Here is a 14,355-nt window from a genome sequence, read left to right on the forward strand (position 1 = left end):
TTTCTCCTGCTAACCTTGTGAAAATAAATAATATGGGGCTAAACTAAAATTTGTGGAAAAAAGTAAAATGTTAATTTTTCCCTTCCACATTGCTTTAGTTCCTGTGAAGCACCTGAAGGGTAATTATCTTCTTGATCATAGTTTTGAGTACTTTGGAGTTGTGTAGTTTTTAGAATGGTGTCACTTTTGGGTATTTTCTGTCATACAGGCCCCCCCCCAAAGTCACTTCAAATGCATAAAATGAGAAATTTCTCTTCAACTTATAACCCTTTTAACTTCCTAACAATCAAAAAATGTGTTAAAAATGATGCAGATGTAAAGCAGACATGTAAATGCAATTTATAATCTATTTTGTGTAACATAACTAGTTTAAGAGCATAAGAATTACCGTATATACTTGTGTATAAGCCGAGATTTTCAGTACATTGTTGTGCTGAACACGCCCCCCTCGGCTTATACAGGAGTCACTGTCCAGAAAGCCAGCGGGGGAGGGGAGTGGTGGAGCAGCGGCAGGAGCCGGCGGCTGTGACATCATACTCACCCTCCTCACGCTGTCGTTGAACGTCCCTGCATCTCCGTTGTCCCGATGCTGCAGCACTTCCCGTACTGAGCGGTCACGTGGTACTGCTCATTAAGGTAATGAATATACCTGCATCTCCACTCCCATAGGCGTGAAGTGCATATTCATTATCTTAATGAGCGGTACCACGTGACCGCTCAGCACAGGAAGAGCTGCCGCATCAGGACAATGGAGATGCAGGGACGTGCAGCGACCGCGCAAGGAGGTGGAGCATGACGAGGGGGGGGGGGGGGGGGAGGAGCCAAGCCATGCACGCAAGGATGGGAAGGGGAGAGCCGAGCCATGCACGCAAGGATGGGACGGGGAGAGCTGAGCCATGCACGCAAGGATGGGACGGGGAGAGCCGAGCCATGCACGCAAGGATGGGACGGGGAGAGCCGAGCCATGCACGCAAGGATGGGACGGGGAGAGCTGAGCCATGCACGCAAGGATGGGACGGGGAAAGCAGAGCCATGCACGCAATAATGGGACGGGGAGAGCAGAGCCATGCATACAACAGGGGGAGCCACACAGCAGGACAGGGGGAGCCACGCATAGCAGAGATGAGGGGACAATACCCTGTGTGCAGAATTATTAGGCAAGTTGTATTTTGATCACATGATACTTTATATACATGTTGTCCTACTCCAAGCTGTTCAGGCTTGAGAGCCAACTACCAATTAAGTAAATCAGGTGATGTGCATCTCTGTAATGAGGAGGGGTGTTGTCTAATGACATCAAAACCCATATAAGACGTGCTTAATTATTAGGCAACTTCCTTTCCTTTGGCCAAATGGGTCAGAAGAGAGATTTGAGAGGCTCTGAAAAGTCCAAAATTGTGAGATGTCTTGCAGAGGGATGCAGCAGTCTTGAAATTGCCATGAAACGCTTGATTTTTCGGCATCACGCTTCAAAAGTTTGGAAAATAGCCAACAGGGTAGAAAGAAGCGTGTTGGGCAAAAAAAGAAAAGAAAAATAACTGACCATGAATTGAGGAAAATTAAGCGTGAAGCTGCCAAAATGCCATTTGCCAAATGGAGTAACAAAGCACAAGGTGTGCGATACTCAGGGACATGGCCAAGGTAAGGAAGGCTGAAAAATGACTACCCTTTGAACAAGAAACGTAAGATATCTCTTGGCCCAGTCTTGACGTTTTATCTTAAGACTGACTTTTCAAAGGTTTTATGGACTGATGAAATGAGAGTGACTCTTGATGGGCCAGATGCTGGATCAGTAGAGGGCAGAGAGCTCCACTCCGACTGAGACGCAAGGTGGAGGTGAGGTACTGGTATAGGCTGGTATCATCAGAGAAGAACTTGTGGGACCTTTTCGGGTTGAGGATGGAGTGAAGCTCAACTCCCAGACATACTGCCAGTTTCTGGAAGACAACTTCTTCAAGCAGTGGTACATGAAGAAGTCGGTATCGTTCAAGAAAAACATGATTTTCATGCAGGACAATGCTCCATCAGATGCCTCCAACTACTCCACAGCATGGCTGGCCAGTAAAGGTCTCAAAGAAGAAAAAAAAATGACATGGCCCCCCTTGTTCACCTGATCTGAACCCCATAGAGAACCTGTGGTCCCTCAAAATGTGAGCTCTACAGGGAGGGAAAACAGTCCACCTCTCGGAACAGTGTCTGGGAGGCTGTGGTGGCTGCTGCATGCAATGTTGATCGTAAACAGATCAAGCAATTGACAGAATCTATGGATGGAAGGCTGGTGAGTGTCATCATAAAGAAAGGTGGCTGTATTGGTCACTAATTTTTTGGGGTTTTGTTTTTGCATGTCAGAAATGTTTATTTCTAAATTTTGTGCAGTTATATTGGTTTACCTGATTAAAATAAACAAGTGAGATGGGAATATATTTGGTTTTTATTAAGTTGCCTAATAATTCTGCACAGTAATAGTTACCTGCACAAACAGATATCCTCCCAAGATAGCCAAATCTAAAAAAAAAAACCCACTCCAACTTCCAAAAATATTAAGCTTTGATATTTATGAGTCTTTTGGATTGATTGAGAACATAGTTGTTGATCAATAATAAAAACAATCCTCTAAAATACAACTTGCCTAATAATTCTGCCACAGTGTACATACCCGGCTTATATTGGAGTCAATAAGCTTACCCAGTTTTCTGTGGCAAAATTAGGTGCCTCTGCTTATACTCGGGTATATACAGTAAAAGTTTGAAAATTGCGCAAGTTTCCGATAGTTTTACAAATAAACAAGTTATATGGAACAAATTTTACCATTATTATGAAGTACAATGTGTGACCAAAAAACAAAATCTCAGAATCAGTGGGATCCGTTGAAGCGTTCCGGAGTTATCACTGCATAAAGTGACACTGGTCAGATTTCAAAAATTTGGCCTGGTCATTAAGGTCAAAATTGATCAGTAACGGGGTTAACAACATTTCTGTATACAAATGAAAAATAAATACACATGTCCAGAAAAGAATAGTTTTATTGAGTGTACAAGAAGACTCAGCAGCCATATGATTCCATGTATAAACAGCACATAAAAGAATGGACACAAAAAAACAAAATAAAAATATCCCACTGCCATAAGTGCCACAAAAAGAAACACACAAAAAAAATAAACATCCACTTGTTAACATGCTTGTTAATAGTATTGCAAGAGGAGACTGATGAAATAGGACAAAGCCAAGGAACAAATGCTTTGTAATTTTTTTTTTTTTTTTAAACTTTTTACTTGCAAGGCACAGTGTCATTTCATATTTCAAACCTGCCAAATACAGTCATGTTGCAGAATTCATAAATTTACTGTGTTCATAATTATTCGCTTTATGTTGAGTATTTAAGCAAGGCATCTACAGTATAGAAAATATGAATCCCTGTCACCCAACAAAATCCCATCAAGTACCACTATAGGAATTGCAATTAAAAATTTAGTCCAGAGCCAATCATTTCCAAATTGAGAAATGAGCGGCACTGACGACATCATGTCTACAGATATCTACATGTTTGTATGCACATGTACCATTCTGATGAGTAGGACAGGTGCATGATACCACACGATAGACACTTGAATTACCCTTTAATTTAACAGGGAATGTTCTTTCTAAATTTTATATGGAGGTGGGGATGACCATTGTAAAATACCTTTTCCAATTAGACAGTGAAACCACAGTAATTATTATGGCATGTGATTGACTGTAGTATATACTTGGAAATGTAAAAAAATATATATACACACATAATAAACTGTATAACAAGCTAAGCAGCTACTTTTCCAAGACTATAAGGAGTAACTTTCACAAAGTATATACATTCATATATTATTGTATTTTCAAAAAAATACAAAATTCTAAGGAGATTTGGGAAAAAAAAGCATTTTTTTAATTTGATAAATCTTAGAAAAAAAAATCCAGATTCTACAGAATACTTAAATATTGCAGTTACGGTATTTGTTAACAAATGGTACTTAAATAATGGAATGAGTGCACAAAATCAAACTTGTCTGCTTTTCAACACAAAAAAACAAACAAAATTAGTAAGTTGAGTAAAATTCAAACTTTTAAAAAAGTGCCAATTGTCTCCACCAGCTGAACGGACAGGATCCTTTTACAGTATAATGCATTCCAAATATACAACAGCTGGGCTTGCTATAGAAAGCCTTAAGGTATTGTCTGAAGACTACATACAGAAGTCCTAATGTTTGGATATTGTCTGCCATACATGGTGTACAAGATGATTCAGAAGAATACAGAAGATCGGTTCATAGAGTATCACTTGGGAGAACAGTTTCTGGCAAATCATTTTGTAGTGCCATAACAAATAGGAATATCTATTATAGGAAAAGCTATTGAAGGCAACCTTGCATTTCTTTTTTTTCAGTCTGCTTAACCTTCCTGTCCGAAGTCTTCTGTAAATTTCTTTAATTTCTCCAAATCCTGATCATTTACAGTAGGTTTGGTGTTAGCTTGTGACCTAAGCATGTCAGGCTGAAAATAAAAGAGGTGTATATATTTAGAAAGAGTTCCCTTACCCCACCTTCCCCCAAGGCTGGATTTATAGATCGGCAAATGTGAAATAGAATTGTCTTTTGAACAACTGCAATTAAACAAACTATATTAATATAAGATTCATATTAAAATACAATGATATATTTCACTCTCCCTTATTACTATTTATATTAAAATTTGATAAATGGACTAAAGAAATCCTGGCAATCATAACTATTAGATGGCAGGCCAGAAGGAAGACGTTCAGATTCTTGAGACTATATGCAGATTTGGGCGACATTTGCTCTAAAGTGTTATATTACTAAAGAGAACAGCATATACATTAGGGAGTTGCTGATGACAGATAAAGGTGTAGTTCGAAACTAATGTTATTAATCCTAAATGGCTATTTAATGTAATAATTAAATCACTTTTCTAATATACCTGAAATAAGTCCCTACCATTCCCTCTCTACCCCAACTGGTTCATGTTCTAAAAACTTCTGGTTTTAGGAAATCTCATTTGAGAACCACCAGTGCATGCAAGGATATTCAAATGGTATCAGGGGGAAGGGGCTGTGATCACTACTGCAGTTGCTTTCCCCACCCTGTAATGAAGCATCAGTGACATCTGTTTCAGGGGGTGGGCCAATTACTGCTCTACTGAGGATGCAATGGTTAATTCCAGCGTATGCTCAGTACGACCTCCCTGCTCACTGTGCAAAATTCCTTTTCAATGCACAGTGACCGGGAGCGCTTTGCCACTGCCAGCGCTAATGACAAATGATGAGCCAGCAAAAGATTACACTGTCAGTGTGCATTGTAAAGGAGATATCGAGGCAAACATGGAAAGCAAAGACCAGCCCCATACTCCAAAACAGACTGGGGGGTTGGGCTGGCCTCTGCCATTCCAGCTCTTTCCCAAAGCTCTTGGGCAGTTCATCACTTATCGTAAGAGCCGGCGAGGGAGCACACCATCACTGAGCAACGAAAAAGGAGGGTCGCACATAGAACTATTGAGTATACGAATTGACAAACAAATGCATGCTCAGTAGAGCAGAGACTAGCAGTGTCCCTGAAAACGCTTTGTTTCAAGGTGGGGAAAGCATCTGCGGCAGTAAACTTAGTTCCCTTCTCCTGATGACATATCGTTCAAGTATAACAACAAGCACTGTGGATTGTTAAACGAAATGCCATCAAATCGGAAGTTACAAAATAAAAATAAAGCAGTTAAAGTAGTGAGGGAATGGTAGTGAGTTTTTAAATTAAAGTATATTAGAAAATAAATTACGGTATTACATTAAAAAGACATTTAGGATCAAAACGAACATTAGTTTTGGACTACCCCTTCAACTCCTTGGATATGCACAGCAAAAATGAATAGCAGAACTGCAACATCACTATATGGAGGGGGGCTCAGCAGCTCAATAAAGTGTGATGTATTGGCTGTATAATGTAGACGGCACCAAGGAGAACATGCTGCAATCACAATAGTCAACTGTGACAATGGTTAAAAGTTGTGAATGTGTGCGGGAGAAGGAAGAAAATGGGGAGTAGTTTCCAATGTCAATCATTCCCCTCTCCATGGCGTGATCTCTGGATGCTGATGGCTTATTAAGGCAGCCTGGGACTAGCAGAGAAATCTTAAGATAAAAAAAAAAAAAAAGTGTAAAATTACCCTTCTTTCCCCCCACAGCAAAATTAAAAAACACATGAGAAAAAAAATTCTGGACATCAAATAGCAACAAGAAAAACAACAACATGCCCCTCAAACAACTTTATAAGCTAAAAGTTATGTCCCTCAGAATATGGTGACCGTAGCTAATTTTTCGTTGGTAGTAAAACAAAAAAAACAAAACAAAAACATTACTATAGATATTGGACTAACAACTTTGTTCTACGTTTAGCAAGGTTTTCAGGTTATTTTTACCACACAGTGAATATGGTAAAAACAAATCCCCCAAAAATGCTGACATTTTTTCCAATCGACCCCACTTGGAATCTTGATCCCAGTATCAGTATGTTCTATATTAAAAGGAGTAGTGTTATTCAAAACCAACGTATCCTGCAAAAAAATAAGCCTTGACATGGGTAGATCAATCAAAAAATTAGAAGGGGGAAGAAATAACTAAAGCACAAAAAATAAAATTTTATTGAGTGTCCAAAAACTAGTCACTACAGACATTTTGTCAGAGATGGTCAGTTGGTTGCCTGGTCTCAAAAAGAAAAAAAAAAAAAAGAAAAAAAGAAAATAATTGATCAGCAAACTTTCTTCTGCTGCTAGCTCTGTACTTGCACTAGAAGTCAGTTGACGAAAAACAGAGTGCGGTACAGATGTTCTTGAACTTGTCTAACCTCTGGTTTGTTGTGAATCATTCCTCCTTGAAAAAAAAGATATTACTGAGTGTCGTTCACACCATATGAGCTGGTCTGCCTTCAAACTGGTGGTACACTTGTATGTAACTTACTATATGGACAGGTGCTAAATAGAACTTACCATGCTTACAACTGGCTCCAATAACTTATTTCCAGGAACGTCCACCCATGTCATTTCTATCGCATTAGGATCCCCGGGAGAACATGGAGTAAGTAAATCATTGCAAACAACATTAGGATCGAGTGGGGATTTACCTTGAACCTGTTAATGTTGAAAATAAGGAAAGGTTTATAGGGTAGCGGCGCTCGTAAGGTGGACAAGGATAGCTGCGGGTAATATTCCTTACCACACCAAGGAAGGAAAAAATGTATGTATATATGTATGTAATGTATTTTACAGTTTAGCGCAGGTAAAAATATTTTAATGTTGAAAATAAATAAAAATGAAATCCTACACAAACAAATGCGCACAAAACATACCTGCAGCAATACGCAGAACATGTTTCTTTATTGGACATTAGATCGTACTTTCACATATGTGGCGTAGAGCTTTCTTCTATTAATAAAGGATTCATGGAACAAACTCTGGCCCGTGGGCCAAATTGGCATCACACTTTCAACTATATCGGCAACTTACAGGCCAACAGAGTTAAAAGCAATAATAGATGAAAGAGCGTCAGCTGATGCTCCTTCTCCAATCATTCCCCCTCTGCATCTGATGTCTAATAATGTCATCTCCCCGCTGATATCAGTACAACGTGCCTGATGTACCGAGATGTGCAAAAGATCTGAAGACTCCATGAAGAGACTGGAGCAGTGAGGGAAGTGCCCAGAGGGGAGTATTTTTTTTTTTTTTTTTTAATGTGTGGGCTATTATACTGTATGGAGCACTATGTGGGCCCATTATACTGTAAGGAAGGCAATGCAGTGCCCCGTTATACTGTATGGAGCACTATGTGGGGCCCATTATACTATACAGAGCACTTTTTTAGCCATTTTACTGTATGGAGGGCTGTCTGGGGATTACAGTTGGAGAATAAAACTGTAATGAGGTAACCATTCTTTGTTGGTGGTAATGAGGGAGGGGGTACAGTAGGGTCATCATACTGTGCATGTGGAGGGTACTGTGCAGGAATTCACTGTGACGGTATGACACTTTGGGGGGGGGGGGGGGGGCGGGGGACACTTATATTTGCATCATACTTTAACGGTTTTATTCAAGGTTTTTTATCCTTTGATATTCCATAATTTAAGTTAGGCCATCGGGCCATATACTTTTTACTGCTCTTACATAACATTATTCCAACATTTTATTTTAAGGTCTGTTAATTAAAATGTACTTTATTCGTGGGATAACCCCTGTAAAGTTTTTTTTCCATATGAAGAATTTAATCGTTTTGACGGGGAAAAACTTCCTCAATTGTAGACATTTTTTCAATAAATATCAAGATTGGCCTGCGACTTTGTCCGAGCTTTTAATTTTGTCCCTGTGTATTTGAGTTTGACAATCCCTGCTCTAAGCTTATGAGGCCAGTAAAAGGCCATGGTAAGGCCTGAGCAACACAAAACAACAGCAAATACATATTGATAAGTGTCAAAAAATTAGCTAGCATAGCCGATGGCTGGAATATAGAGCTGAGCAGACATTAAACACTGTAACCCTGGTGATGTAGGACAGAGAAGTTTAATAGGGCAGTGAAAAGATTAATGTGGCATGTCCGGTGCCCAGTTGGTTAAAATTGACAGCCCACAACGCCATCTACAATCATGAGAAGGGGAAAACTTAGGGAATCTGCACAGAAACAGACAACTGAAGTTAAAAGCAAAAGGTAGTTATGAATAATAATAGTAATCATAATGAATTATAAAATGAACAGAAGCATACCTTTTTAAAGTGGGTAGCGGACTGAACTTTTCTGACTGGTTGCATTAAGGCATCCCGTACAATGATGCTAATGTCGGCACCAGAATACCCATTTGTTCTTTTTCCAAGATCTCTGAAGTCTGCATCCGTAAGACTGTGTGGAGTTGTTCCAAGATGGAGTTTAAACATATCAGTCCGGGCATGTGCTTCCGGTAAAGGGATATAAATTCGCTTTTCAAATCTGGAGAATGATAAAGATCATTTAGCAAATTGCACAAACACAATCATTACATCATCACAGTATGAGCACATAGTTTACAGGAACTAAAATCCTTCTGCCTGCCTTACAATGTGCCCAGTTATTGTACAGTTATCACACTTGATTCTTATGTGTTTGTTCAGGTTTAATTTAACTAATGAAGGATTTAGGCAATTTTTGCTTTAAGGGGTAATTCAATCTCAGCAATTTATGGCTTAGAAAGAAATATCTATCTATGTACCATAAAAAGAGCCAAGCAGGCTGCGCTACACGGTGAATGTAAAAGTGAATGGAAATTATGCAAACAGCATACCCTGTTTGGCTATTTTAGTTTAAGCAGTGACTGGAGGTAGGAATGGCCTTTTAACTCCCGTTACAACAATAACCGCCTCCCCGAAGATTGCAAAAAAATTAAAAAAAATTGAAAAAAATTGGGGGGGGGGGTGGGGTGTGGGGGGGGGGGGGGTGTGTGTGAAACGTTTTCATTTTTCGGCCGATAGAACTCAATGACTGCTTATTTCCTGCGGGTTAGACAACGCTTGTATTTATTCCATTGTGAGATAGATATAACGTATTGCATCATTTTTTGTGGTATTGCAATGGGCAAAAAAGTTAATTTTGGCATTCTTCATTTTTTTCTGTTTACGGTGTTTACCGATGGGGTGAATTATTATTTTTTTTATTTTGATAGATTGGACTTTTTCTGAATGCAGTGATTCAAAATGTGTAGTTTAAAAAAAATATATATTTTTATTGAGGGAAAAGTGGTGAGATTTGAACTTGTTTTAATTTTTACTTTTCACTGTACTTGTTAGTCTCAGTTTTATTTATGTGTAAATATATGGTAGAATTTACCGTAATTAACGTGAAATAGTATTAGAGGAATAATCTGCCACTGTTATTTTCATCTTTATTTACAGTGTTTACCACTGAAATTAATAGAGCATATAACTATTGATCAGGACACGATATGTGTGAGGCTATATAAGCATATTTTATAAGTGTGAGGCTATATAAGTGTGGCACCCCAGGAGTCCGGGTACCACAGTGGTATTGCCTGCCTCTCGGGGAGGGTGATGCCATGCCTGGAAGTGAGGAGGATCCATTTAACAGGTACATTCAACATTTTCTGACTCCAGGCCAGAAGGGGGAGCTCTAGACCCGGTTTCTGGGGAGCTTCCCTAGATATATTCTGGCTGGGGGAGGAGAGGGGAGTCTGTCAGAGGGGAGTCTGTCAGAGGGGAGTCTGTCAGAGGGGAGTCTGTCAGAGGGGAGTCTGTCAGAGGGGAGTCTGTCAGAGGGGAGTCTGTCAGAGGGGAGTCTGTCAGAGGGGAGTCTGTCAGAGGGGAGTCTGTCAGAGGGGAGTCTGTCAGAGGGGAGTCTGTCAGAGGGGAGTCTGTCAGAGGGGAGTCTGTCAGAGGGGAGTCTGTCAGAGGGGAGTCTGTCAGAGGGGAGTCTGTCAGAGGGGAGTCTGTCAGAGGGGAGTCTGTCAGAGGGGAGTCTGTCAGAGGGGAGTCTGTCAGAGGGGAGTCTGTCAGAGGGGAGTCTGTCAGAGGGGAGTCTGTCAGAGGGGAGTCTGTCAGAGGGGAGTCTGTCAGAGGGGAGTCTGTCAGAGGGGAGTCTGTCAGAGGGGAGTCTGTCAGAGGGGAGTCTGTCAGAGGGGAGTCTGTCAGAGGGGAGTCTGTCAGAGGGGAGTCTGTCAGAGGGGAGTCTGTCAGAGGGGAGTCTGTCAGAGGGGAGTCTGTCAGAGGGGAGTCTGTCAGAGGGGAGTCTGTCAGAGGGGAGTCTGTCAGAGGGGAGTCTGTCAGAGGGGAGTCTGTCAGAGGGGAGTCTGGGGAGAAGGAGCAAAGGAGACGTGAGGAGCAGGAGGGGTGCTGTGATTGAGCTCCCTCCACCCTGAAGCGAAGGAACCGGACACCGGGAGTACGAAGCTGTGTGGGACTGTATGCCCCACGGCAGAAACCGGAGGGCAGGAGGTTTCAAGTCGCCTGTCCACCAGTACACCCGAACGCACAGCAGCATATAGAGCCCGGAGTCGCCGCCAGTAGGGACCCTGTAAAAAGGGCTTGTGTTGCCTGCCATGCGGTTACTGTCCTACATATAGGACACAGAGAAAGGACCTTGTGTGAAGTCTCAGTAAGGAAGGCTTCCACCCACCTGGAAAAGGGGATTCTAAATCGCTTCCAGGCTGCCCAGATCCCAAGATAACCTGTGTCTTGGACCGTAAATGCATCAGTAAAAGGTAAAGAGACTGCAACCTTGTGTCCTCCAATTCTTTCCGGTACACTCCGGTAATCTTTATCCATTACACCAGGAGCCCTGGGGACTAAGCTTCACTTGTGGGAAGCCATACCATCCCTGCTGCTGCTGACCGAATACCAGAAGTGGCGTCATGAACATTCTTTATTTTCTTTCACACCATCCCCTTTAAAGACCTTCCCTTTAACTTGGACGTCAAAGGCCATGGACCGGGTCCCTGCCACCATGACCACCCCCCTTTAAGAACCACCGGACCCAGCCCGAGTACCTCATGGTCCTAGCAGGCGTTCAATAAGCATATTTTATAAGTGTGAGGCTATATAATCATATTTTATAACTTTTATAACTGATTGAAAAATTGATTTTATTTTAACAGTTAGTGAAGTTTTACTATTAATCATTTTGCTTAACCGTATTGACTGTGAACCTTCTTGGTTGCACCCCAAAAATAACTAAAAATAACTGCAATTGTCAGTCTTCCTTCCTTCATTTTGCCCTGTGAATTAGTAGTTTACACGTCATATCCAGTATCACGTGGACATTAGTTCAAAATCATGGTTAAAAAAAAAAAAAAAAAAAAAACTTAGCATACCGTCTCCTAATTGCAGAATCCAACACCCAGGGTATATTTGTGGCTCCAAGTACTAAAATACCTTCATTGTCAACACCAACACCTAAAAAAAAAAAAAAATTGAGTAATGAAAATTAGCCACTGTTTCTTCAATTCCTACTGAAAAACGGTAAATCTTGATGAACATCTCTTGCCTTGCATCTGGACCAAGAATTCAGTTTTAATCCTTCGTGCAGCCTCACTTTCATTCTCACTTCTGGAGCCACAAAGTGAATCAATTTCATCAATGAAGATGATTGAAGGCTTATGTTCCCTGGCGAGCTGAAATAAATTCTTCACTAACCTGTAAAACACATCAGGCTCAATAAATCAGCAATGTTTAAAATGCATAAATCCTTACGACAATTCTTTTAACATGGGACTCTAAATTATAAGGATATATCTGTCCACACAGATTTTTTATTTTTTTTTTAAATGAAATAAAAATGAGTGTGATTCTCCCTGATCACTCAAAAAAAGTTGGCAGAAGTGTGCAACGCGTAACATCACTCTGTGCAGACAAGAGCTGCAGTGTGTTCGTGCAATTATCGCATATAAAAAAAGCGTTAAAGGGTCAGCAGGTTTTACCACGTAATCAGAGATCAGCATAACGTAGAGACAGAGACCCTGATTCCAGCGATGTGTCACTTACTAGGTTGTGTGTTGTTGTGTCTATAAAATCAGTGTTTTATCAGCAAGAGATTATCATTACAGGACTAGGTGTCTTGTGCCTCCTAGTCAAGCGCTGTGTAACTCCATACCCACCTCATTGATTAGTAGCTTTGTGTACACAAAGTGCAGGTTTCCCAAATCAAGGAAAAACAGTGTGTAGTTGCATCAAATCCATTGCAAAATGTAAAAGCTGATATTCTAGCTTATGCCATGGATTTTCAATCTAAACTGCCACAAGTGGTTTACCCATTGTTCAATACACATATTGCTACCCACTGACATGTCAATTATTGAATTCCCCATTTACAACAATAGCAGGCATTTTGGGCCCCTTTTTATCCGGATATACAGATGGAATATATGAGGAAATCCTCATGAAAAAATGTTAATACATATCTGGACTAGATGGAGATTACCAGTTTTACTCACTTTTCACTTTCTCCCAGCCATTTGGAAACCAGATCTGAGGAAGATATTGAAAAGAACGTGGAGTTGTTTGCCTCTGTAGCCACAGCCTTAGCCAAGTAGGACTTCCCTGTTCCTGGTGGTCCAAAAAGAAGTATTCCCCGCCAGGGAGTTCTCTTGCCTGGACAAGATACAAGAACAATTTATCTAGTAGAATCTGTACCTCTTGTTCTTATCAGATTAATTTTCTGGCGTTTTGTGAATAATTTCAGATTTTCATATTGCAGCACATGATTACACATTCATATATTGGATCACTTGCCGTCCATGGGCCTGTGCACACGTTGCAGATTGGTCAAAAACCTGAGAATCCTGAAGTGTTATACACACATTGCTTATTTTTGACTTGGAGATTTAAATCTGCAGCATGTGAATTCTTTCAGCATTTTTGCTACAGATTTCACTCATACTTGAGTGGGGAAAGATCTGCACCAAAATGGAATCTATTTTAGGCAGCAGTTTTTCCTTCCAAGAAATGTAGGAGAAATTTCTGCACCAAATACTTAAGGTTTGCACATAGATTGAGGCCATGTTCACACGTTGCGTTTTTCCTGCAGGCAAAGCCTGCTCTCTTGGCAGTAAATAGCTGCTTACAAAATGCAGGTTTTGCTGCGTTTGTTGTCTCTCGTGCATGTTGATAAAGTTTAGTGACCCCCATCTCCACCCAAGAAAAGCAGGATGCAACTCCCTTAGGTTTTTGCACCAAAAACTGATAATGGGTAAGTGCAAAAAAATGCAATTGTTTCCCATGGGTGAAAAAACACCACAAATACGCTGACAAAAAAATTACATGCTGCAGTTTGCAAAAAAGCAGCAGTTTTCCAAATCAGAAGGAAAAAAACAAAAACAAACAAACTGTACTGTAAAACGTAGCTTAAAACTTGCATAAAAAAAAAAAAAAAAAAAAACACGGCAAAAACGCAACGTGTGCACATACCCTAACACTACCTAACAAAGCATCATGTATGGAGCTCATGTATGAACCATCTTCTTAAGAGGAATTTCAACTAAAATGTAATGAAAATTAACTAGTGTTGGTATAAATGTGTTTACCTGTAAACAAATGAGGAAATTTGATTGGTAAAATTACAGCTTCTTTCAGTGCCTCTTTGGCACCTTCCAGTCCAGCAACATCATTCCACTTCACGTTTGGTTTTTCCATGACAATAGCGCCTGCACATAAATGGACACCCGCATTATAACAATTGTAAAATAAACCGGCAAAGGTCAAGGAAAGCAATGAATGTACAAATTTTTATGTCCATAAAATAATAATAAAAAAAAATAATGTCAGGAGCACAAACAATACGAATCATGGGAGCACAAA

At 40.4% G+C, this 14,355-nt stretch overlaps 1 protein-coding gene across 1 annotated transcript in view; it reads right to left on the minus strand.

Annotated features, from left to right (window-relative positions):
* Positions 1 to 3,005: 3,005 nt before the first annotated feature.
* The window catches only part of VPS4B (vacuolar protein sorting 4 homolog B), a 43,484-nt gene continuing 32,134 nt past the window's right edge, over positions 3,006 to 14,355 (minus strand). Inside the window, exons 5-11 of the mRNA XM_077269751.1 lie at positions 14,082 to 14,201; positions 12,993 to 13,149; positions 12,047 to 12,195; positions 11,874 to 11,955; positions 8,785 to 9,004; positions 7,021 to 7,161; positions 3,006 to 4,524 (exon numbers count right to left, since the gene is read on the minus strand). Coding sequence (XP_077125866.1) covers positions 4,423 to 4,524; positions 7,021 to 7,161; positions 8,785 to 9,004; positions 11,874 to 11,955; positions 12,047 to 12,195; positions 12,993 to 13,149; positions 14,082 to 14,201 — 971 coding nt within the window. The 3' untranslated portion in view covers positions 3,006 to 4,422. The remainder of the gene's footprint in view (positions 4,525 to 7,020; positions 7,162 to 8,784; positions 9,005 to 11,873; positions 11,956 to 12,046; positions 12,196 to 12,992; positions 13,150 to 14,081; positions 14,202 to 14,355) is intronic.

Source organism: Ranitomeya variabilis, chromosome 6 (genome assembly GCF_051348905.1).
Source record: "Ranitomeya variabilis isolate aRanVar5 chromosome 6, aRanVar5.hap1, whole genome shotgun sequence".
NCBI classification, from domain to species: Eukaryota; Metazoa; Chordata; class Amphibia; order Anura; family Dendrobatidae; genus Ranitomeya; species Ranitomeya variabilis.